General features: G+C 38.6%; 1 protein-coding gene across 3 annotated transcripts in view; it reads right to left on the bottom strand.

Moving 5' to 3' along the window:
- The window catches only part of Pdk3 (pyruvate dehydrogenase kinase 3), a 77146-nt gene that overhangs the window by 22527 nt on the left and 28020 nt on the right, over positions 1 to 26599 (bottom strand). For all 3 annotated transcript variants that reach the window (XM_031364887.1, XM_031364898.1, XM_031364907.1), the window contains 6 exons: positions 24737 to 24921; positions 22759 to 22848; positions 10907 to 10984; positions 5689 to 5765; positions 4062 to 4163; positions 3389 to 3499 (listed from right to left, as the gene is read on the bottom strand). In XM_031364887.1, the coding sequence (XP_031220747.1) occupies positions 3389 to 3499; positions 4062 to 4163; positions 5689 to 5765; positions 10907 to 10984; positions 22759 to 22848; positions 24737 to 24921 (643 nt within the window). The remainder of the gene's footprint in view (positions 1 to 3388; positions 3500 to 4061; positions 4164 to 5688; positions 5766 to 10906; positions 10985 to 22758; positions 22849 to 24736; positions 24922 to 26599) is intronic.

The raw sequence follows: 26599 nt of genomic DNA on the forward strand, positions 1-26599 counted from the left end.
AAAACTTCCTATATTTCAGTGTCATCAAACTGACAGCCAATATACATTTTTAAACAAATGGTCACAGAGCAGAATAAAAACGATGATACTAAAGTCAGTGGCTTTGTGGTTGGCCACAGGTGGTTATGGAGAGATGCTATCCAGTAAGCTTTAGCACTTTGCAATAAATCTGGATCAGGAATAGAGCCTTAAAGAAAGAGGGCCATAGTCGCATAGGCTTCTGACTCTGAAATCTGCACTTCTGTGTGACTGAGCAGGTCATTCAACTTCTTCTTTTTTTAAAAGATTTATTTATTATTATACGTAAGTACACTGTAGGTGTCTTTAGACACTCCAGAAGACAGTGTCCGATCTCATTATGGATGGTTGTGAGCTGATATGTGGTTGCTGGGATTTGAACTCAGTACCTTTGGAAAAGTAGTCAGTGCTCTTAACCACTGTGCCATCTCACCAGTCCACTCATTCAACTTCTTTAATACTTTTCTCCCCATGAAATGGAAAGCTCACCTCTGAGCTGATAAAGATTTCATAATATAATAGTAAATACCTTATCTATGCAGTACCTACCACACAGTCAAACTTTGCAGGATAGTTCAATTTGCTGACAAACCTGAGGGCAATATCTGGGGTCCACATAAAGATAGAAGTAATCACTGACCCCACAGAGTTGTCTTCTGACCTTTTAAACCATGAGTTGACAGGCATAGTAGATACTCCCAAAAAAAGGAAATTCAGATCTATGGAGATGAGGCTGTGCCATGCTCTAAGTCATTTCCTACTGTGTAAAATAGTGGCTTTCAGGATGTACTGGAAAAGTATCATTTGGCTCTACTTGCACAGATGTAGAGAGGCTGGCTGGCTCCTCACCTTACAGTGTACACAGACATCATGTGTCCAGTACTATAAATAGGACATAGACTAGTAACATTTCTAATGTAAAAAGGTACCACCTAACTGGGGACTTATAACTACATGAATATATTAAGATCATTTCAGGTGCTGGGGATGTAGCTTGGTGGGTAGAGTGCCACCTGAGCACACCAAAGGTCCTTAATTCGATTCACCAGCATCTCCTAAACTGAGGAGGCACACAGGTCTGTTCTCCAAGCAGGAAGATCAAGAGTTCAAGGTCATTGTAGCTTCAGCCAGCTATCAGCCCACCTGGATGACATCAGACTATGTCTCAAAACTACCACCATAGAATAGATCTTGTGCTGGTGAGTCGGTGGAGTGGGTCAAAGTACTTGCTGGGCAACCCTGACAATCTGAGTTCAATCCTTGGACCAACAAACAGGTAAAGGGACAGAACTCAACTTCATAAAAATGCATGCACATGAGCACACACACACACACACACACACACACACACACACACACACACACACACACTAACTCACTCCTTCTCTCACACAAATAGTTAAAATTGTTTAAAGCTGTCATTACAGCTAGAAAGATGGCTTTAGCAGTTAAGTGCACGTGTTACTCTTGCAGAAGAGCCAGGCTCAGTTCCCAGCACCCATGTGGTCACAACCATGTGTAACTACTGTTCCAGAGGATCCAGTGCCCCTTTCTGATCTCCACTGGTACTAGGCATGCAATGGTGTACATACATACATACATACATACATACATACATAATACATACATACATACAGGCACGCAAAATACTTATACACATAAAAGTTTAAAATTCGTTCAATTAAAAATATATGGGGGCTGGTGAGATGGCTCAGCGGGTAAGAGCATTGACTGCTCTTCAGAAGGTCATGAGTTCAAATCCCAGCAACCACATGGTGGCTCACAGCCACCTGTGATGAGATCTGACACCCTCTTCTGGTGCGTCTGAAGACAGCTATAGTGTACTTACATTAAATAAATAAATAAATAAATAAATCTTTCATAAAATAAATAATTCTTCAGGTGGTGGTGGTGCACACCTTTAATCCCAGCACTTGGGAGGCAGAGGCAGGCAGATTTCTGAGTTCGAGGCCAGCCTGGTCTACAGAGTGAGTTCCAGGACAACCAGAGCTACACAGAGCAACCCTGTCTCGAAAACCTAACTAACTAAATAAATAATATATATGAAGGAAGATGCAGATTCATAAAACTCTAAGCCATTTGCAAAGGAAACTGTTTCTAGAACTGCACAGCTGTGTGCCTACTTTAAAGTTGAGGACAGTTTATTAAGTGGGAGCGATGTGGATGGAAGCATTTCTCCCAAAGCAGCCATAATAGTATACCAGAAAGCTCACAGACTGCTCTACCATTCATTTGCTTTGACCCTTTCTCCCTCATGGGAAGGTGGATAAATACCAGTCTCCTGGAGTCCTCTGTCTCACAAAGAAAACCATGGCACAAAGAGCTACCCTCGGGATGCTGTTTTAAAAAGACATGCACTAGACAATCCATATTCTTTTTAAACAACTAAGGAAGATGCAAAATTTGTTACCCTGGTCAGGGGAATACTATTCCAAATTGATCTTTTATGAATTTTCTTGAATCCTGTATAAATGACTTCCTCAGTTTTCCACATGCTGAGTTAACAAACTCTGCCTAAAATAACAATGTAAAGTGTTTGATTTTATTCATACAAATAAAATATAATCTTATGTGCTTATCAGTCAGGTAGGACTTTAAAATGAAACTTAATTTATACCCTGAGCCATTTTGCAGACTGATAGATACATTGCTGTGTTTAATAACAAAGGGTTCAATTGTTGTTTGTCAATTAGAAACACTCAGCAGGGGAAGAAAGTGTGGCCCTACCAGGAATAAATGCTACCATGGTAACCAGAGGCTTTTCTCACTGCCTGAATAAGGCTCAAGGTTATTGCTAGAGTGCTACAGAGAGACCTCTGAAAATACATACATCACCCATATATTTTGTGCTTACATTATTCAATGTGAAAATTCCAATGTTTTTATAATTAAATATTTTAATTATATAAACAAATTTGACAGTGGTGACCCAAAAGCTGTGGGTGACTTGGACTTCTAAGGGAGAGCAGCACTAAAATCTCTCCTACTAAGTTGAAGCCACATGTTCTACACCGTCCCTTTGCTCACCCATAGGTAATGTCCAGCTCTCTGAGGGTGGTGCATAATGTAAGTGGCTCTCCAGAAGCAGTCTTACCACAGAGAAAAGCTTTTTCACACTGTATTTGGGAGTGAAACACTCAGCCTGGAGTGTTTCTTGGGTAAATTAGAAAAGCACTCAGTCCAGAGAACTCACAGACTAAATAGCTAAGGCAGAAAGGTGCCTCTGCTCCCAATGATGCTAGAAATCTCCTCATTTTTAGGCAAGGCTAGTACAATCACCCGAGGAGAAGGGCAGCTCCCTGTGCCTATATTAAGGAGCATTTCTTCTGCAGCAGTTTGCCATGCTTACCAAGGGAGCAGCTCTTGTAGGCTCCAGGCTGGGACGAGGAGCAGTTGAGTACATGTAGTTAAAAAGACGGTCTATTTTTCGAAGTGGGACTCCACCACCTAGGTCACTTATCTGCAGTGCACAACATGTTAAAATAAAAGGGGAATCAATCTGTGCTTAAGAAGGAGGTGACAAGAGCTCATTAAATAAAGTACATGCTAGGAAGGCTCTAAAATGAGTAAGGGCCTTGAACTCCCACTGAAAAGTGGTTCCTTTGGGGCCAGCGTAATCAAAGGAGACAGAGTAGTGCAGCAATATTTAATAGGCTTGGGACTAAACATACAATGAAGTAACTTAAGCCAAAAGTCCAGCACAATATAATCATGTTCTATAAATGACAGGGACACACTCTGAGAAATGTGCCACTAGGCAATGTCATCATGAAAATATCATAGAAAGTGCTTATACAGAACAGGATGACTACAATGTCACTGGACAATTATGTATGTGGTCACATATATAACCACAACTATACATGTGGTCAGTTCATTGCTGAGAAAGCACTAATCCATGACTTTACTTACAAATAACACATTTAAGAACTGCCAGTTTCTTTTCCTTCCCTCTCATACTATTAAATACATACTATTAAATCAACTGATAAAGTAAAAAAAAAATGCAAACGAAAGATTACCTTAATGGACAAGTCTTCTTTACCCAGAGTAACGAGAGTTTTAACAGCTGGGTAGCCTTCTTTTTTATCTTCATATAGTTCAACTGTTGCTCTCATTGAGTTCTAAAACAGTAAGTTCTTTCTGAAAAAGCATGCTGTTGACTTGCAAAATACAATTAAAGATACTGATAATTTTGGGTGCTGAGGGTGAAACCTAGAGCCACACACATGCTAAGCATGTGCTCTACCACGGAGCTCTACCCCTAGCCTTAAAAACCACAATTTCAAAAAAGAAACAAGCACAAGATTACTTATATATTATAATAGTTGCAAAGCTACTATTAATAAGATTTATGTGAAACTTTTTCCTCTACTGAGCTTGGCTACCCATGGATTCCTATCAAGGACATTTTTTTCTGACGTTCTATTTTGCATTTAATTGTAGCCCCATTCCACATGTTAAGTAGTTTTTTTTCCTTTTCGGGGGGGGGGGAGGATTTAGGGATGTGTGTGTGTGTGTGTGTGTGTGTGTGGGGAAGAGGGTTGTTGGGACAGGGTCTCACTAAGAAGACTGGGCTGGCCTTGAATCCATAGAGATATACCTGTCTTTACCTGCTCATTGGTGGGATTAAAGGCATGTGCCATCATGCCTCGTAGGTTTAGGGTTTTAAAATTATTCATTTCAACCCAGAAGAATGTTTTTATCACATGTAATTCGGCTGCAGAAGCTGGTTTGTGCATTTTAAATGCTATTTATTACTTGCATTTATAAAGCACCTATCCTCTAACATGCAGGCAGAAAAACTGAAGGGACTCACACTTCTCATAAAAATTAATCACCAGACTGAAAAAAAAGGATAATATCCATCAGAAAGAAATTCTGCAAAGTTCCAGCTGACAAAGAGAACACTCACAACTCCATGCCCATCCTAGTGTTAAACCAGTAGCATTCATGTTCTTGGGAAGAAACCAGAACTGGTTCCTTAGGTGTTCAATTTAGTGTTTTATACATTAAAGTGATGAAATGTTAGCTCAAATACCCTGTACTCATAACACTGCTACTATAAATATCACTGGCGACTGGGTAACAAAAGCAACAGCTTAGGCCATAGAGAGTCTGAAAAAGGTTTTGTTTTTTTTTTCCTTTTACATCCAGACTCCACGTTTTTCCTCCCCTGCCTCTATCAGGTCTTCTGAAATGATTCAAATTATAAAATGGTTACAGGATCTCTCAGGACTGGAACGACTAATGCATTAGCACAGTTAATGCTCCAGAATCATAGCTATATAGAAGCATGTTTTTATTTTGGTCTGGTGATCACCAGTAAAATCTCTGCTAGGTTTGAAAATCTAAAAAGCATCTCTAAGCTCCTAACTGAAAGAAAAACAGTACGGATTTGATGGGAAGTCACCAAAGTATAATTAAGTTTCAAAATCAATATGTACTAATATTCACAAAACTATACTGTACACAGCAATTTTTCATCTCACAGTGTACAGATTATAAAGCCCACAGGATATCAGAAATAGACTTTTTAAAATGGTTATGCAAAATCTTTTTCTTATGCTAATCTAATGAATCCATTATGCCCAGAATCAAAGCCATTTAAAATGAAGACTTCTTCCCATGTTTTAAAATTCCACTTACCTTGAACAACTCAAATAGCATGTGAAACAGATGTGACGGCACATAAACTACCTGAATAGGTTTGTTTGGCGCTTTGGCTGAAAACAGAGACAAAATCATCAATGAATAAGGACCTAAAGTAGGAGAAAGTCAAAAATGATGCTTCTATTCTATTTTCCAAGTACATCAAACAAATCTCCATAAAAGACAAATAATACAGATTCCCACACCGAATGACATAACTGAGCAAAGCTTCAGAATCAAGTGAAACTGCAGTGACTAACTGCATTTCCTTCACTGGAGCTTTGTGACCCCGAGTAAATCAGCCAAGCTCTTTCAAACTTTGCTGAGCAAAACTGGAACAGTATCACCTGTGCCATGGTATTCTGAGCACTACACAAGGACATACAAACATCACTTGGAATTTTTTCAAATCAAGTGGACAGATCTGCTATCAACCCCAGTAGTAATTTATAAGAGTAGAGCCAAATGAAAGGGGTGGTAAATTTGGACTCAATAGCACTATGGTTTGAATCTGAACTATTCACTGAAATGCTCATGGTTAAAGGCTCAACTAGCTGCCAGATGATAGGCTTCAGGGAAATGAATGAAGCAAGAAGACTCTGATACAATGAATGCTTAATCCACTGATAGATTCACAATTTAATGATAGTATTGTGAAATGGTAGGAAATATCAGGCGGGGCCTGGTTGGAGTCAGTTCTTGGAGCATGTCCTTGAAGAAGGTATCTTGTCCCTGGCCTGTTCTTTGTTCTTTCTGGGCTGCTGTGAGGGGAGCAGCTTCATCTGCCACACTATCCTGCTACCAGGATAGTTTGCCTTGCGTCAAATCCAAAGCAATGGAACCAAGAGACATGGATTGAAATCTGTCAAATTGTAAGCCTAAACCAACCCTTATTACAGAGACAAAAGTAATTATAATGTGCTATATTATTATAAATAGGACATGGTGTAGACTAGGCTATAAGGTTCACAAAACTTTCTACTACAATGAAATCCTTGAGCATCTATAGTATTCTACTTGAACCAGGGATCTTCTAAGAAACATCAAAGAAACTGAACCTCATGCAAAGCACTAAGAACAGTATGTGGAAGAGAGATGCTCAGCATGAAAAGTCCTTCTTCTTCCTCATGACATGCAATCAGGTAAGTCACTGAAACAAACGTTCTCAACTAGAACAGATACCTTATAACTTAGTATTTCCTCTAATAAAGTAATTAACAATATAAATTAGAGTTAATAATCATTGGTTCTAAGTAATTTACTATGAGCTTCTCTACTTGCCATGTAATTGTATCCTTAGGATAATTTGTGGTGATCATACAGTAGGTGCTATCAGTTACAGATGAGCAAACAAGCTTTGGAAAGCTGATATGACCATGGTAACAAAAGTGATGCTGAAATTGTATACGCAGTGCTGTTGGTTTACATCTCATGTGTCATCAAAGGCCATATGTTAAAGACATGGTTGTCTGTCTGTGGTACAAATAGGAGGTGGTAGAGCCTAGTAAAAGTTAGAACTAGATAAAGCCTAGTGTGAAGAAGACAGATCATTGAAGGCATGTCTCCAAAATCAATGTCAGTTGACTCTAGCTCTTCCTCCCTCTGTCTTGCTTCCTGACTTTCATGAAGTAAACAACTTTAGCCCATTATAAACTACCTGCCATAATGCTGCATCCTGCCATAGGCCCTACAGGCATATCCAAGAGTTTGACACCATAGCACCTACAAAATTGATACCAGAGAATCATACAATTGACTTGATCAATACACACATAGACAGAGACAGAGACAGAGAGAGAGCCTGCCTAATTCTTTTAAGTAGCTTATGGTTTTGTATTGAGCTATACACATAGCTATTCTAGATTGTGGGTCAGACTCACATTTGTAATGATAGAGCCAAACTATCATGGATGGAAACCTCTAAAACCATTTATTAAAATAAATCTCTCTTCTTTTAGGGTGTTATCTCAGGTATTTTATCATGGCAATGGACTGTAGCTAATACAATTGGCCTAAGAATATTGTTATCAGGTAGGGGGATCAGATCTAGAGCCCCATGAACTTTAAAAAATACTCCACCAAGGAGTTATGCGTCCAGGTCCCAAGCCCTTTGATGATAAGTTATTTGTAATATTTAGTTATATATTTAAATAGTTGAAAATCTTCTAAAAACAGAAAGCCAAAGTCCTTTTCCCCTTCCCCCTCTCTGCCCTCTTCATTTCTCTGCTGTCTTTTGAAGGATATTTACATTCTGTTCTATAAACTTGACTATTTTATTTGTTCCCTATAGGCTCTGTTAAGAAAGTTAAAAATCAGTAATGTTGGTAATACTCTATGTAAGTACCAATCACTATAGAACAGACACAAAAGTGATATTTCCTTCCCTGTGAGTCAATGGCATGATTCATGTGTTACTTGGAGGAAATCCTTTCAGCCTTACAATGAAACGGATTCTGTCTATATTCTTCCAACTGCTCATCATCGCATCACCCCTTTTAGAATGTATCACAAACAGTCTGGAGGTTTGAATTGGAAACATCCCCCAAAACTCATGTATTTGGATACTTGGTGACACTATTTAGGGAGGCTATGGGGTATTTAAGAGGTGACGTTGTGCTGGAGGAAGAATATTATTCCCTGCTTGCTTTTATCCTTCTTTCTCCTATCTCTTTCCTATGTGCTAATGAAAATGTCATCAGCCAGCTTCCTTCTCTTGCTGCCATGACATACCTTCCCCACCACGAAGGGCACTATTCTTCTGGAACTATAAGTCAAAGTGAACTTTTTCCTTAAGTTGCTTTTGATCATGGTATCTTATCATGACACAACGGTAACCACTGCACAATGTGTGTCTTTCTTATGTGCTATACATTTTTCCTATTGTGTCTAATCACTCTCCTCTTGGGTAGCCCTATTGTATCACCAAATCTTCCAACATCTTTTGCACAGTGTGCACGCTATTCTTTAGGAATCTTTACATTAGATTCAGCTGCTTTTTAAAACATGCTTCTTGGCCATCTTTGGGGTTGTAGACTGTCTCATATATTTTTTTACATCTATATTAGACAGTCCACTGACCTAGTTATATAACCTACCTTACAAAAGTATGCAAGGGAAGACACATCTCTCAATCCTGATAACCCTGTCTCAGTTGAGGGTTTGGCTAGACACAGAAACTGGAGTTTAAAATCATTCTTCTGATAGAAGAGATAGAGAGAGGAATATTCTGGCAGTAACAGTGCAGCAGAGAAATCCAATAGCAGTTAGACGTTATTCATGCTACTGAACTTTTGCCAAAGTTTAACCTACCATGGTTGTGATTTTGTTTACTAATTCAGTTTAGAACTAAGTTTATCACTTGAGGTAGCTAGTGTTCCTTTCCCTTTGGATATTGCCCAGAGGGAGAAGGCTGACTTGGAGTTTTAAAAAATCGAATCAAGACTCCACTGGCTTCAGAATAAGCCTTTAGTAAGGTAGATGACAACCAGAGAGAGACCTTCAAATGCTAAAATGGAGGTTTTACTTCGGAGAAATGTTATTCATATATCACACCCGGTAAGTTGTTCTTGGACAACATACACTCATGTTACTGTTGGTAACAGAGCCTAGACAGTGTAAAGCTGCTCCTTGACATCTCTCCAGGCTTCCCTTAGACCAGCTTTCAGCAAACTAATCTCAATCCTTTGGCTTCCTTCCTGTTCCAGTTGTTTATACGACTCAGCTCTGTTCCCACTGTCCCTCTCCTGGATAACTGGGGAAATGGCTACCATGTCTGCAGCAGCCTACTCATTTTAGCTCAGTCCTGGCCTGGTGTATCACTCAACATACTTCTATCTAGCTGTATTCTCCCACACATTGGCACTAATGGGTTGCCATGGACTCAGTGTGTGTGTCCTTCTCAATTCATGCCTCAAAACCTAATTTCTAAAATGATGGCACTTGGAAGTAGGCCCTTTGGAGTTCATTAGCTCATGAGAGTGGAAACTTATGAGTGGGATTAGGACTCTTATTAAAAGACACCCCAACCCCAGAGAGCTCCTAGGCCCTGTACTACATGGAAGGGCACACCAAGAAGTCATCTGTAAGTCAGAAAATAGGCCCTTACCAGACACCAAATTTGTTAGCACCATGATCTTGTACTTCTCAGCTTCTAGACCCATGAGAAACAAAGTCTGTTATTTAATCCACCCAGTCTCTGATGGTTTTGTTTAGCAGCCTGAGGGGACTAATACAGTGGTCCACTTCTAAGCCTCCTTGGCTCCCTTTGCTGGTTTTATGGGATTCTTTTATTGTGGTTGTAATGGGGCCTGAGAAGCAAGCTGAGTGCTTAGTTTATCTTGTGGCAAACAGCATCATTAGTTATATAAACAGCCTCAGAATTCAATTCAACCCTTTCAGTCCAAATTTCAAGGAAATGAAAAACATTTTACAGTTTGTTTTCGTCTCTGAAGTTTAAACAACATTCTCTAGGAGTCATCTAAAGGCTTGCTCAATTATGTGTACTTTTCTTTGGGAATATTACAGTTGACATTTCTTTTCTTCCTTTTAGAACCATGGAAAATGTGTTTGCCTATGATTCGTCTCTTATCCTGGGCCTAGTGGCTATAGTGGATGATTAATAGAGGCTTGTTGGCTTTCTAAAATAAGATGAGCAGAATATGAACATTCCCTAATAGTACATTTTTAAAAGTCAATGAAAAATAGTGGTCTGGGTTTTTTATACTTGAGACTCAAGAAATAATAAAGTATATTTTGCACAGTCATTGCCTGAAACACCATTAGTTGAAGCAGCACTTAATAAATGTCAACAGAATTCTATACAGACATAAGGAATTTTACTTTCAGATAGTTTTCCTGTAAGAATGAAAAATAGAAACTGGAGGCTAAGCAGAAAAAAAAAACATATAAAAAGGAAAGGTGGCAACACAAGATTAACCCCCAATGTGAGTGGAAAAGGCTACTAAGGCTACTAATGAAGGGTACACTGTACATTCCTTTTCAAAAGGGACTTATTACATTCCCTGTTGACTAAGTGGATATAAACAATTTTGAAACGACATAAAGATGGCAAGGTAGCCCCATTTTAGAACCTCTTGGACAGACAGCTTGGGTATCATTAGCATTTAAGTCTCCTTTGTACTTAACATTAAAATACTTTTTCTTGCTATACCACCCTGTCCCAGCCTGATTTCATCTAAAATGCTTTGTCTTTTACCATTGAATTCTTCAACTTCTAGCTCTGGAGCTACCAGGTAATACTGTTCACAAAGCATCTTGGCTGTTTCATATGCATCTGTTAAGAAAGAAAAGTTTAGTTGTTGCATTAATGACAGATATAAACATGTGGGTGTATGCATAGAAATAAAGAATTTCTCTAAAGGGACTTCAAACGAATTAATACCATCTTTTAAAACAATCTCTTGATTTCAATACATTACTATGACTAAAATACTTCTCTTTTCTATGTTTTTTTCTTGTTTCTATGTTTAAACAACCAGTCATATCACAACCATACACTAGTAACAATAAAGTTAGATTTATGCCAAGCACACAACTGTTTAACTTTTAAATATTGCTAAAAGATATTTTTCATGGGAATTTATAAACCCAGGACTGTACTTGTAAACACCACAGAATCTGATTAAATTGTAGCAAAACAATACTTTCTGTAATTTAAAATACTGACAACTGTCAGACCTGGAGAGATGGCTCAGCAGTTTTGAGCACTTTGTGCTGTTGTGGAAGGCCTAGGTTCAATTCTCAGCATCCAATGGTGGCTCACAGCCACCCATAACTCAAGTTCCAGGAGATCTCATGCCCTCTATGGCCTCTGTAGGCACCAGGCATGTACATGGTATACATATATACATGGAGGCAAAATATTCATACACATAAAATATAAGTTAAAAATTGCCAAAAGTTATGATCGTCCAGTTACTAGCAAATGAAACCCCAATAATAAATTTAGTAAACAGGTTTTCATGAGGTGCAGTATTTATATTATTTGACCCACCCACTGTCTTTAAAATGTCTGTTAAGTTGGTTAAGAATAACAGCTTAAAGCGGATCTAAAGTTTAAGGTGCAAAAGTCTGCTTTGCAGCAGGAGAAAATAGACAGCAGGTAAGAAAATCAAGGCTATTACAAAAATAGCTAGAAGACAATTTAATAGAAAGTTTAAAAGGTGGGGAATAGCTGGGCAGGGGTGGCGCACGCCTTTAATCCTAGCACTTGGGAGGCAGAGATAGGCGGATTTCTGAGTTCGAGGCCAGCCTGGTCTACAGAGTGAGTTCTAGGACAGCCAGGGCTATACAGAGAAACTCTGTCTTGGGGGAAAAAAAGATGGGGAATAAATTAAGAAAGTAAAGGTGACTCGTGACATATTTATTAACTTTTCTCTTGAACTGCAACCCATTTTTAAAAAGGAAAAGAACACTGAAAACCAATCTGAGGAAAGAATCTGTGGCTTCTATTTTATACAGAACTTAGTTTAGTGCCTGTTTAGGTGGCCAATTGCTATTCCTTGGCTTGATATCATAAGCCTTTTGGTAACTCACTTTAAAAACTTTACTGACACATAATTCTTATACAAGCCACCCATTTGTAGTGAACATGCAATTCCGTGGTATTTAGTACTATTTGAGGTTGTGCACTCCTTATCACAATGACTATTTTTATCACTACACTATTGGCAACCATCCTCTATGCCCTGCCCTTGGTGACCACCCTTCTACTTCATCTGATAACCACTCTGGACATATCAAATGAAGTGACTCCTGTAATATGCAGCTTTTCACAACCTGTTTCTTTCCCTCATCATAGTGTTTATGATGGATCATTCTGTCAATTTGACATAATCTAGGGTCACCCAGAAAAGAAGTCTCAATGAGGAACATTGTCTATATGCACATCTGGGGGATTATTTTGATTACATTAACTGAGGTGGCTTCCCAAATTCTGCCCAATTTGAGTATCAACATTCCCTAGGAAGGGAATTCTAAACTAAGAGTGGAGGCAGCAAGGCAAACACTAACATGCATTACTTCACTATTCTTTGGCATTGGTTACAGATGTCATGTGACCAATTCTATCAACCTCCTTCCACTACAAATTCCCTGTCGTGATGGAATGTAACCTGGAATTTAGAGCCAAATACATCCTTTCTCCCCTAAGTTGCTCTTGTCGGGGCATTTTATTGTAGCAATAGGAAAAGAAACTAAGACAATGTTTTCAAGGGTCATCTATGTTGTAACATGAACCAGTAGTCATTCCATATATTTAAATTTCATAGTATAAAAATATTTTTAAGTAATGGCCACGGTAAAAATATAGCATATTTTCTTCATCCAGTTACTAGCTGGATACACTGATTGAGTTATTTCTACTGTTTATGTAAGCATGCTTTTGCTTCTCATGTACCTAGGAATAGGAAGACACTGAACTATAGGGTAACTCCACGTAAATACTTGAGAACTGCCAGACTGTTTCTCAGAACAAGACTTCTCAGTTTCACCTTTACAATTGCAAATTACTCTATTATGTTTGATGGGCACATTTGCAATGTTCTCAGCTCCATATCAGCTTCATGGAGATGAATCAACACTGTGCATAGAGAATATATTCACTTAAGATTGAAGAGGTGACTGAAGGAAAGATAGAAAGGGAGAGAAATAAGCTCCAGAGAATTTAAATGTTAAAGTTTGATAGTAAACACCTTAAAATAATACAAAGGTAAGAACAGGGTATGTTCAGACTCTTAAGTTCATTTATCTTGCATTGCTACCAAATCAGAATTTCATATTCTAATCATCTATCTGTCCACACATTAAAGAAATCACATCTAGTTAAATTTTTAGAATTAAGCACTAGAGACAGAGACATCAGACTAATTCTGATAAGATAAAACAGACATAGGAAACAAAAAGCAAATAGCAGTAAGAACAGAAAAATAACTTTTAAAAAATTGGAAGTATGAAAATAGACATTAAAGTGGGGTTGAGTTTTCATACTGAAAAAAGAATTTTAAACTACACTAAATTTGCAAATTTTCTCTAGAACATAATAAACCTCATAAATTATATATAAAAATATTTCTGTTTTGAGAAAGAGAAAGAGAGAGAGAAAGAGAGAGAGAGAATGAACAGGAACCAGGTCTTTTTGCTTTGGCTAGTCTACCAAACAATGCTACATCTCCACCTAGTGACGTGATAGCACAAAGGCTGACCATGAACTTTTAAGACCCCAAATACTGAAATTTCTAATGCTTCACTATCTATATACAAAGTCAGTACCCCACAACTCCTCCTGATATACAAGAATGTTTAAATACTGACCTTCTTTTACTATAAAATAGTAACCGAAACTAAACTTACTAAATGTTCTAATGATCCATGGCATTAATTTTGCCGTAACTATGAGTACAGTAACCCTAAAAACATGCTAGACACATACAGTGTGTGGAGGACAGCCAACTTCAAACTTAGTATAGCTCTTAAAACCATATATGAAAGAAAATACTTTTAGTTTCATTATATGTAGTGGATCAATGCTTAATTAAGAATTATTTCATTATTCTTAAAAATCTCAAGACATTGCAATATAGGCTCACATACATGGCCAATCAACAGATGTTGGGAATATTACTAATAAAAATTTATATTAGTATGCATAAATTCTAATAGGATACTAAAATGTTTTGGATAAAATACAAACATAATAAGCATGTGACTAAGGGATGGGTGTGTAGCTCTATAGTAGAGTTCTTGCCTAGCATATAAAAAGCCTTGGTTCAATCCCAAACACTATTTGCTAAATGGGACAATCCTCTGGCCGCTGATAAAGTTTTCACTATTCACTCAATTATACTAACAAGTAGGCCAGGTGTGGTGGCATGCGCCTTTAATCTCTGCACTCAGGGTTAGAAAGCAGAAGCAGGTGGATCTCCCTGAGTTTGGGGCCAGTCTGGTCTACATAGTGAGTTCCAGACTAACAATGTGATTATGGTGAGAATCTAGATTTAGTGACCACTTGCTTGAAAATTCAAGGCTATGTTACATATTTCTGTACTGTCTCTCCCATGACATAAATGATCATGGAGCCACTAGGTGTTTGGCAGCACTAAAATGGGACATTCTTTTCCTAAGTAAAGTAATTTAACATATATTACAACCACTGCAAAAATGTCAACAACCAAAATACAGCTACTGGTCTGGACACTTCCTTTATTTTTGTTTTTGTTTTTGTTTGTTTGTTTGTTCGTTTTTGGTTTTTCGAGACAGGGTTTCTCTGTGTAGCCCTGGCTGTCCTGGACCTCACTCTGTAGACCAGGCCGGCCTCAAACTCAGAAATCCGCCTGCCTCTGCCTTCCAAGTGCTGGGATTAAAGGCGTGTGCCACCACTGCCTGGCTGGACACTTCTTTTACACCTAGAGTTTTGGTAAGCTCACTTTATAGTAAGTTCTCTAAATAAAAATTTTCTATTTTAAAATTGGAAATCAATTTTTTTGAAAAGCTATTGCCAAACTATTTTTACCTGTACTCAGTCAGTATTTATGGCTAATCTTGAAAAGGAAACAGGAAGTTGTTATTATTATCGGCAGTAAACATAAGTGATAGTCATTGCATTAAGAATAGTTGCAATGGTAATAGAGTACTTTCAGAAGATCCATCTTTAGCCAGGACATAGTTTTCAGAAATATCGCATAGGAAATGTTAACAGATTACAGAGGTTATTTGAACAGACTTCTCTACTCCAAATCTATCATACAAGTCTCCCAGATTTTATGCTAAACCCACTCATTTACAGGCATACGGAGCTAGAACTGGAGTGCTGACATTTTTTTCATTCTTTTCCTAAAAGAGTGATCCAAAAGAATAGATTACTCATTTACAGGCATAAAGAGCTAGAATTTTAATTTAAATAAACTTGTCAGAGACAATAACTTTTAAGTCTGACAGAATAAAGAAAAATCTTAGAAACTCAACTTTAAAATTCCTATCAGAACAAAGTATACATAAATAGCCATAAAAGATTACAAAGTTATAAAATGACATTTTTATTTATCTTTCATGTGTGTTTGCCCAAGCGTGTATGCATGTTTCTGTGTGTGGATGCAAACACACGTGCCTCAGTACACAGGAAAGTCTGAGGACAATCTCAAGGGTCAGTCTTTGCCTTCTACCCAGTTTGAGACAGATGCTTTATGTAGGTTCTGGGAACATGAACTTAGGGTCTTCATACTTGCATGGCAAGAGATTTATTTATTTATTATTATTTATTATTTTATTTTATGTGAACGGGTGTTTTGCATGTATGTCTAGTATGCTGTGTGAATGCAGTGCCCACAGAGGCCAGAAGAGGGCATCAGATCCCCTGAAACTTGCTTTAGAAATGGTTGGTTGCTACCATGTGGGTGCTAGGAGTTGAACCCAGCAGGGCCTCTGGAAGAGCACTCAGTGCTTTAAACTGCTGAGCCCTCTGTCCAGCCTCAAGATTCTTTTCTTCTTTTTTTTTAAAAAAAAAACAAAAACAACACCACACCATTATTTTCATGTGTAATAATATAAGGGTAAGCAAAACAACACAAGCAGGCATTTTCAAACTACCTTGCCAAACCAAAGACACCTAAAACATCCAACTTCTTAACTGGTGCTCTTCTAGAATTCCCAGCACCCCACACAGCAGCTTATCACTATCTGTAACTCCAGTTCCAGGAGATCTAACACAGAACCAATATGCTACTTTTTAAAACCCCCTAAGTTATAAAGAAATATAAAGCAATACGTTATTAGTAGCTTTCCTACCCAAAATCCATCCCAAGTGGAAGGCACTAATTTTCCAAAGCAGTAGATCCTCCAACCTCATAAATACAGTCAGCTGCAAAAGTACAGACAAAACATCTACCATAACAAATCCCTAGCCTACCCTCAGCCAGACTGTTAAAATTTGCAGTCACGGGTAACACCAAGATGAACAGAAGCAAGAAAATCTACTTTTGGAAACTCAAGATGGGTCATTCAGAATGACCATAAATCAAAAGGTCACTGAGAAGTACCGTAATGTAGGAAGGCCTTGCCTTAAGTGGGTTCAGTCAAGTTAACCAGAGCATACAAAAAAAAAAGTCAGGGGCTAGACAGGTGGCTCAGCGGTTAAGAACACTAACTGCTCTTCCGGAGGTCCTGAGTTCAAATCCCAGCAACCACATGGTGGCTCACAACCATCTGTGATGGGATCTGACATCCTCTTCTGGTGTGTCTGAAGACAGCTACAGTATACTTACATATAATAAATGAATAAATAAGTCTTTTTAAAAAAAGTTAAAAAAAAGGCAAGTAGAGAGGCCATAACTTGACAACTCCAGCTTTAAGATATCTAAGAAAACAACCTGGTATTTTGTTTCCCAATTCTAGTATCTATAGCACTGACTGTAAAATGTTTCATGTCCTGACTATAGGACCTACTCGGTTATTTTAATAAACCTATTTCTGGAGCTACAATGAGTCTGTCACTTGCAATCTGAGGAGGCCACATTGAGAGCATAGGATATTATTTCCAATCAGAAATAATATCATGTATTTGGGAGGCCATTTGTATGTGATCATGCTAAGCAATGATAACATATAAAAATGACATAGAGAACTTACCAAGACTGCAAAAGTTAACTTTTGTGTCAAAGCAAACCTTTAAGTTGGTATCTTTAAAAGAATCTCATTACAGGAGTGTCCATTTGATTGTCTGGTTTCTTACATGGAAAGGAAGAGGAAGGGACAGCCCAGAAGGTCCCTCCCAAAGGATGACAGGAGTTGCCTTAGAACAGTAATTCTAAGCCAGGCAGTGGTGGCGCACGCCTTTAATCCCAGCACTTGGGAGGCAGACGCAGGCAGATTTCTGAGTTCGAGGCCAGCCTGGTCTACAGAGTGAGGTCCAGGATAGCCAGAGCTACTCAGAGAAACCATGTCTCGAAAAAAAAAAAAAACACCAGTAATTCTAGCATTCACTACTGACTCTGTAATTTACACATATATAAAGGTAGAAATCAATGTTCTGACCATGCCCACCATGCAGAGGCATACACAGAGAAGTGTATGTATTCAGTTACTATTATGCAGGGTGAACCCCTACTTCTACACATTTACACAACTATCTAGTCAAAAATAAAAATAGTGTTCCTACCCTTCTACATAAAAACTGTCTGTAGTCTGTCTCAAAGGGCCTAAGTATGGGACCAGTTTTAGTTAAGACTTGTGAAGGCTGTAAAACACATGTGTATACAACACGAAGATGTGAGTGCACACAAACACGGGGTCATTTGGGTATTTAACTGTGCTTAAACCATGCAAGCTCTTCACAGCAAAGGGTGGTACAGGCTTAATACCAGCTACTCTGGAGGCTCATGCAGAAGGACAAGCTCAAGGCTTGTTTAGGCTATAGAGTTGAGGGCAGAGCACTCTGGCAACTTAACAAGATCTTGTTCCAAAATAAAAAATGAAAAGAGGATCAGAATATAGTTCACTTGTGGAGTGTTTGTAATGTGAGACCCTGGGTTCAATCTCCAGTATTATAAAACAAAGTTCTATAAATATAAATACTTGTAAAGCACCTTGATGCGGAAGGGAGCTTGCCATAAAGGTTTCTGTGGACGTGGCTTTGCAGCAGTGTGCCCTTTAGGATCTGAAACCACGCTCCAATGCCATTTAACTTAAGGAAAGAGACTACTGAAAGATGAAAACTACTGAAAGATTCACAGAGGAACAAAAACAGTTTAGTCTTCCTGCCTCACCTCATAAGCATGGTGGTAGGGTGTGTGTGTGTGTGTGTGTGTGTGTATGTGCATGTGTATGTCACACAATTGAATATAGTAAACTTATTTGCAATATACTAGGCAGAAAGTTAAAGGGAGGGCAGATGGCCTGGGTGTGCAGGAACCCAATGCTAGATAGCTCAGAGACCCAAAACTGACTGATAAAACAAAAAATAATCGATGAAATTACTCCTAATGGTATTCTGCTATACTCATAGATGCCTAGAAAGGCTTCATCAAGTAACTGATGGAAGCAGATGCAGAGACCCACAGGCAAACACTAGGTGGAGCTTGGAGGATCCTGTGGAAGAGCATTAAGAATTGTAAAAGCCACAGAGGTCAAGGATACCATGAGAACAAGTCCCACAGAATCAACTAAGCGGGGCTCATAGAGGCTTAGAGCCTGCATGGGTCTGACTTACGTCCTGTGTGTGTATGTTGTAGTTGTAAAGCTTGGTGTTTTGTGGGACTCCTAACAGTGGGAGGAGATGCTGTTTCTGACACCTTGTGGGTTGCTTTACCCAGCCTTGATGAGGGTTTGTGCCTAGTCTTATTGTAACTTGATATGCCATGTTCCGTTGATATCTCTGGGAGGCCTGTTCTTTCTAAAGGGAAATGTAGGAGGACAGGATCTGGGGGAGAGTGGAGGTGTAGGGATCACTGGGAGAAGTGGAGGGGTTGAAAACTGAGATCGGAATGTGAGAAAAGAATTCTTTTTGAAAAGAGCCAAGATAAAGCTCTGAGTGGGCTGTGCCTGGTGGTGTAGGCCGATAATCTCAGCTAATAAGAAAGCCAAAGCAGAAGGATCACAAGTTCTGTAGTTTATGGAGAATGAGTTCAAGGCCAGCCTAGTAGCCATGGTGTAACTCTGTATTGAAATAAAAAGTAAAAAGAAGGCCAGGAATAATGCTCAATGGTAAAGTGCTTGCCCACCATGTGCAAGGTCCCGTGGATCAATCCCCAACACAGCAAAAATAAGCTGTGAGCACTGGAAGGATGAGGAAAAAGGAGAGACTGGAACTGTCAAGAAAATAAACAACGAAAACTGGTATTTTACATTTCTGAATCCTAAACATTCCCTAAAGGACATTAAATGGCCTCTCGACTGTGGTGCTATTGGACAGAACCTAGGAAGGCCGGGGACAAGAATGAGGAAGTTAGGTCACTGATCTTGAAGGAGATATTGGGACTCTTTTGTTTCCCAGCCACCATAAAACTTTGCCCTGGCATACACTCACTGCCACAATATTACACACTGTCACAGGCCCACAGTGATGGGGCCAAGCAACAGTGCACTGAAACGTTTGAAACTGAACCAACATAAATAGTTTCTCTGATAAGTGGATTGATTTCCTCAGGCATGGCTTCCCAGCAATAGAAAGCTGGTTGACAGAGCGAGACTGGGAGACTCAGGCATAAGCTTTCAGGCTTTTCATTTCCTTTCAAACACATGTTCCACTATTCTCAATAATCTTTCAATTAGTTTTTGGTATAAAAGTTGTCACTAAGAATGATGCAGAAGTTTATGGCACAGATTAGAGATCACGTAACAATATCAGTAGTTAATACATACTAAATAACGGAATAATGTTGACAGTAACAGTCATAAAACGTAAGTTCTTTCAGCTTTAACAAGAGTCAAGTCACAAGGCCTTTGATGCACTGTAGAAGTACTTAATCTCTCTGTATGGTACAAGTAGTTAAGTTTCATAAAACTCCAAATACTTATCAAATTCCACCGGTCCTCAGATATATCCTTAAAAATTAGTCAAAGACTTTATACTGTAAAGAAACAATGAGATAACAGAACGGAGTGCTTTTCAAAACATTACCAGTGTAAAGCACAGTATAATGAACCACCATGCACTCATCAAAGTCTTCACTGTTCTTCACATAGGCCCCGTCTTTGATATTCCCTAACTTCTCTGTGATCTTGAAGCAAATCCCTTATTTCATACCATGTACAAACACTTAAAAATACCTCTTGAAGCTCTGTCTCTAAAGCTCTAACTAAAAACTCACCACCTAAGAAAATAGACCTTGGGGCTAACTAAGTCCAGTGTGTGCTATTTTTTTAATTTGAAATTATTTTTATTTTTACTGTCTAAAATGTATTTATTTTTATTCCAAGTGCATTGCTGTTTTGTCTGCATGTACGCAAGGATGTTGGATCCCCTGGAACTAGAGTTGCCGGTTGTGGGCTGCCGTGTGGGTACTGGGAATTGAACCTGGCTCCTCTGGAAGATAAAATGCTCGTAACCACTGAGCCATCTCTCCAGCCCACTATAATTTCTTAAATATTTTTTAACTTGACTTCATGTATATAAGTGTTTTGCCTGCATGGATGTCTACGCACATACATTCATGTGGTCAGAAGAGGTCAGAAAAGGGCACTGAGACTAGACAGTTATGAACTGCTGGGAAGAGAATCTGGGTCTTCTGCAAGAACAGTAAATACTCCTAAGAGCTGAGCTGTCTTTCCAGCCCACTTTCAGTTTGTTTGGTTTTTTGTTGTAGTGGTATTTTTTTGTTTGGTTGGTTTGGTTTGGTTATTCCAGAAAGGGTCTCTTTGTGTAACCTTGGCTGTCCTGGAGCTTGCTCTGTAGAACAGGCTGACCTCAAACTCACAGAAATCCATCTGCCTCTGCCTCCCTGAGTACTGGGATTAAAGGTGTGTGCTGCCATGACCAGACATCCACATTTTTTTAAAGGTTTATTTATTTTATGTGTATGAGTACACTGTAGCCATACAGATGGCCATGAGCCATGATGTGTGTGGTTGTTCTCTGGCCCCGCTCGCTCTGGTGTAATTCACTGTAGCTGTCTTCAACGCACCAGAAGAGGGCGTCAGATCTCATTACAGGTGGTTGTAAGCCACCATGTGGTTGCAGGGACTTGAACTCAGGACCTTTGGAAGAGTAGTCAGTGCTCTTACCCGCTGAGCCATCTCGCCAGCCCCCTAAACAATTTTCTTTTCTTCTTTTTAAATCTTTTTTATTTATTTAGTTATTTAGTTATTTAGTTACTTATTAATAAGTAATTAATAAATAAATAAATAATTTATTTAGTTATTCTTTTCTTCTTCTTTTTAAATCTTTTTTAGTTATTTATTTTATGTATGTGAGTACACTGTACCTGTCTTCAGACACTCCAGAAGAGGGCATCAGATCCCATTACAGATAGTTGTGAGCTACCATGTGGTTGCTGGGAATTGAACTCAGGACCTCTGGGAGAGCAGTCAGTGCTCTTAACCCACATTTTTTTTTAGTAATAAAATGTAACAACTTTAAATGTGTAAAATTTATCAAGCCACAGAATATTTACAGATCTTTTATCAAGGTTCTATAAAAGTTATCAAGCAAGAAAAGACATATTCCTTGGCCTTACATCAATTACAGCTCAAGAGAAAAGGCACATACGTATCAACTAGACCTACTTGCCTTAAAACTGAAATAATGTGAGGAAATGTCTTCTGGCCAAACAAAGACACAGGCATATATACTAAAAAATAAACTGCGTGGGCTGTCCTCAGCAGTGGCTGCTGAAGAACAACCAACCAAGGTCCCTGATGAAAACCAGGACAAAGTATGATCATGCAAACTTGCCAGCTGAGTGTTTAAAGCTAGATGAGAAGCAGAGCAGGAAAGGCAATCTGGGGAAGGAGACAGGCTGGGAACAAGAATCTGCACAAAGTCAAAACTGAGAAGTGCTGGAACCTGGTGGGCCACAGGCAGTCGAGCTTTTCTGACATAGCATTCAGCATTTATTTTAAACAAATAATGGAATCCAGCTATTCAAACTCAAAGTCCCCAGTGTACCAGGGATTTATGAGTACCTGGCCTCTTCTACCCTGGGAATACTGACTAGTGTCTATACAGCTAAGCCTACTTGCTGGATAGCTTCTAACACCATGGGTATATAAGAGAAAGATACGTAGCTTTGGCAAATGTACACACAGACTCATTTTATAACAAGAGAATAATTAAAAATGGTGGCAAGTCAAATCTAGACCTTCCTGAAATGTTTACTGTTTAAGGAATAAATACAAGTACAACCCTGACCAACAAAGTAGAAACTGGTGTTTGAGCATTAGAAATTACTTGTTCTTCCTCGATCTAGAAATATTTCATATTTGGATTAATTGGTTTAGGCCTAACATGGTCTGATGAATCACAGACTACACAGCAACATGACCCCACAGCTGAGCTGCCTCAAATACACCCCAATGCTATTTCTGCCACAGTCAGTGACACTGGGTTGGCGTCCTTACCTTTCACCACATCAGCTACATTACAGGTGGGATCGATACTCCCTATATGTTTCGGATGAGCAGGGTTAGTGTCACCACCAAACAGAAGTGCTAAATGAACACAGAAGAGAAGGAAAGGAATTGAAACACAGCAAGCTGATATGGTCAAGCACAGAAATAAATTTCTAACTGTCAAAACTATCTTTTTAGAATCATTTCGGCATCCACAATGACTTAGAGTAATGCAATATAGCTGATGGTGGGAGCAAATGCATCAGGCAAAAGGGGGGAGGGATGTACTTTAAGTCCCATCAAGCACAGGTAGTAGATCCTAGAGCAGCAGTGCATGTCAGGGGCCCAATCCTTTCTTCCTCTGCTGATGATAACTAGATCAAGACACTTCCATGCTTGGCAGGCTATCTCCCTGGGGGCTCAACCCTTGCAGCCATTTATTGCAGTCACTAAGTTATTTCCAACCTGCAGCATGGGCCACTCGTGAAGAACCCTCACGGTAGCGCTGCAAACGTCTCCACCATGGAGGGTCTTTTTCAACTCTGTGTACACAAACCATATTTGTTCAAATATCTTTAGAAAAATATTCCACTTTACCCTACACAATAGTTGCAGATTTTTATTCCCAAATAAAAGCCTAAAGAAGCTGAAAAGAAAAAAAAGCAATGCGAGCCAAATTTTTATAAGTATAATTTATATTAAATCAATCAAACCTGGGGACTAACTTAGACTCCACAAAAGGAGAATTAAATACCTAAACAAAATAGGAACGACTTGAGATTACGAAAAATGACAAATATAGGTGTATGCCAGTACATAAAGTTCTAACTTATTAAAAATAGAAAAAAGCAGAAGTGTAGGAGTTTAATCAACATCGAAACATATGCATATCTATGTGAAGACAAATACGCTTAGATAAGGAATTGCTACTATCTCAGTAAATTAGCTGGCTTTTATTTAGGTTCCCCTTTTTCTATAAATTATCTACATGTTTCTAAAAATATAAATAAATACATACTTGTTTTTTGTTTTTTTTTAAAGACAGGCTTTCTTTGTGTGTAGACCTCAAACCTAGAGATCGCCTGTCTCTTGCTTCTTGAGTACTTAGATGGAGGCATGTATGGCCACTGCCTGCCTATAAGTACACATTAACAGTTCCAGAACATTTGTTTATCTAAATAAATCCAATGAATTAAAAATGCTTTGTTCTTTCTCCAATTCAGCAAGAATAACTCCAAATATGTACATGCTTTTCCTTGAAAAAAAAAAAATCAACCAAGGTGACTACTGGAAATCAGTCAAGAAGTTTGTTGTGTTGAAAGAAGTGAGTATACTAAAAGTGTGGCATCATGGAGTAATTAAAAATCAGATTTTGCTGGACAGTGGTGGCACACACCTTTAATCCCAGTACCTGGGAGGCAGAAGAAGGCAGATTTCTGAGTTCAAGGCCAGCTTGAGTTCCAGGATAGACAGGGCTATACAGAGAAACCCTGTCTCAAAAAAAGCCCCTCCCCCAAATAGCAGATTTTACCTATCACTGTGGAACAAAGGGAATTGCTTATATATCTAACATGCTCATTCAATATTCCCATATTGGTGTTTTTAAAACTAAAAAAGAAAATGCATGTTTTAGATCAAGAAAAAATATTCCATATAAATTAAATTATTGAGAAATTAATATGGCTGCCATTCAAGCCAGTCCCTTGACACCATAGAAATGTAACAGCAGAGCCTTTGAAAGGCAGGCAGTGGTCCTGCCTATAAATATAAGCATCACAAAGCCTTCCAAGGACAACTTTGAATCAAGAATATTGATTAACAGATTTTTATAATAGGAAGGATTCACTTAAGAAAAACTGAACTAGAAACAAAATTTCTATAGTCAAACGTCTAAGTCAGTAAACTAAAAGTGAAGCAAAAGGAAAACTTTTTAGAAAAATCAATATGGTTACCTGTTCAAAACTAGACCCCAAACAACCCAACTTACTGTGCTGGTTAATAAGCATGCGGAAAGAAATGCGGTTGGTGTAAAACCGATCCAAGAAATACTGAATGTTACTGCTAATGAATGGATCAAACCCGAACTTTTCCTTGTATTCAATCACTCCTTGGGCCATTGTAGGAACAACATCATTGTGTCTGTTTCTGATATTTATCAGAACATGGAGAAAGCTGTGTGGGAAGGAAATACAATGTGGTAAGTTTATATTTCACGGGCTGGAACCCACTCCCCACTTTTATCTAGTTACCTGCTGGTACTCTTTATAAGTAGAAACATTCCTCTCACTAGATAGTAAAAGGAAGGTAACCATAAAAGCTAAAACCTAGCCTAAGCTTACGACTAAAATCCTTTCAGAGCTACACAAAGTAAAAGGTTATAATGCAGTTTAGAAAAAAAAAATTCAAACACTTTCTTAGGAATGTGCTGACATTTGGGGGTTCTATAAATTTTTTTGACTAAAAGAATGTAAATCAGTAAGGAAATAATTGAACTGATTGGGCCAGAGGGCTAACAATTTAAATCATATATACCAATTTCAAGCCTTCAGCTCCAAGAGAATGAGAAATATAAGAATAATAGTGAGGAGCTGGCTTGGGGGGTGGTGGTAAAGTGACAAGGATCTGTAGCCACATAGAAGCCAGGTATGGCACCACATCTCTGTAAGGCCAGGGCCAGGGGAGTAGACACAGGTGGATCCCAGGGATTACTGGCTAGCCAGTCTAGTCAAAACATCAAGTTCTCTTGTTTGAAAAAAAAAAAACAGGTGAGAGTGATCCGGAAAACACCTGACATCAACCTTTGATCTCCACATGAAAATGCACACACATACATATACATATATACATCAATGCACACATAAACATACATACATACACATCAATGCACACACACATGTACATATATACATCAATGCACACATATACACATAAGTACACATCAATGCACACACGTACATACATATATATATATCAATGCACACATACATACATATGTATACATAACCCATATAAACCATACACAAAAATTAATTTCTTTTTAAAAAGACAAAAATGTTAAGAGTGAAGTCACAGAAATAATAAAAGAAAATCAGCTGAATTAAGTCTATAACTTTGGGATAAAGGAGCCTGTTCTCAGCTTATTACCAAGGGCAGAAACACTACAGAGAAACAAAGAACATAACTGCAGGATTGCAGAGGCTGGCATGATGAGCAAGAGAAGAAATAAAAGTCTTAGTGAAGATGAAGATCATATTGGAGAACTAGGGAAAGGATCTTAGTGGGAAAATCTATGAAAAAGCAAGCACAGTGCCAATCAATTTACCAGCACAAAAGCAAAGGAAAACATTCTTTATTAGAATGGCAAATAATAACCAGCGAAGGTTGCGTGTGGGCGCTAAATGGAACATTTTCTAAGGGCAATTTAACCAAATATATCTGAAGTCCAAAGAAGATAATTCCCCTTCTAGGATCAACGCTAGGGAAACAAGTGGACAAGGTAAATCACTGTTTTTAAAAACTGCTTTTAACACACACACGCATGCAGAATACACAGAGAATGGAGGTATAGGAAGAAAAGAGAAAACAAATGCTGTTTTTAGAGCAGTCTGTGCCAGCAAAGTGACTTGCTGCATAAATGCAGTGCTGTGCAAACTTGCTGACCTGAGTGTGGATCCCTGTAAATGGAAGGCAAAGACCAGCACCCAACCCTGTCATCTGATCTCCACATCCACAACATGACACACATTACTCTCAGATACAAACACCTATGCAATGGATCATACACTCATACACACGAAAAAGTAGTAAAAACTACAAACCAGGGGCTGGAGAGATGGCTCAGCGGTTAAGA

Source organism: Mastomys coucha, chromosome X (genome assembly GCF_008632895.1).
Source record: "Mastomys coucha isolate ucsf_1 chromosome X, UCSF_Mcou_1, whole genome shotgun sequence".
Classification (NCBI taxonomy): domain Eukaryota; kingdom Metazoa; phylum Chordata; class Mammalia; order Rodentia; family Muridae; genus Mastomys; species Mastomys coucha.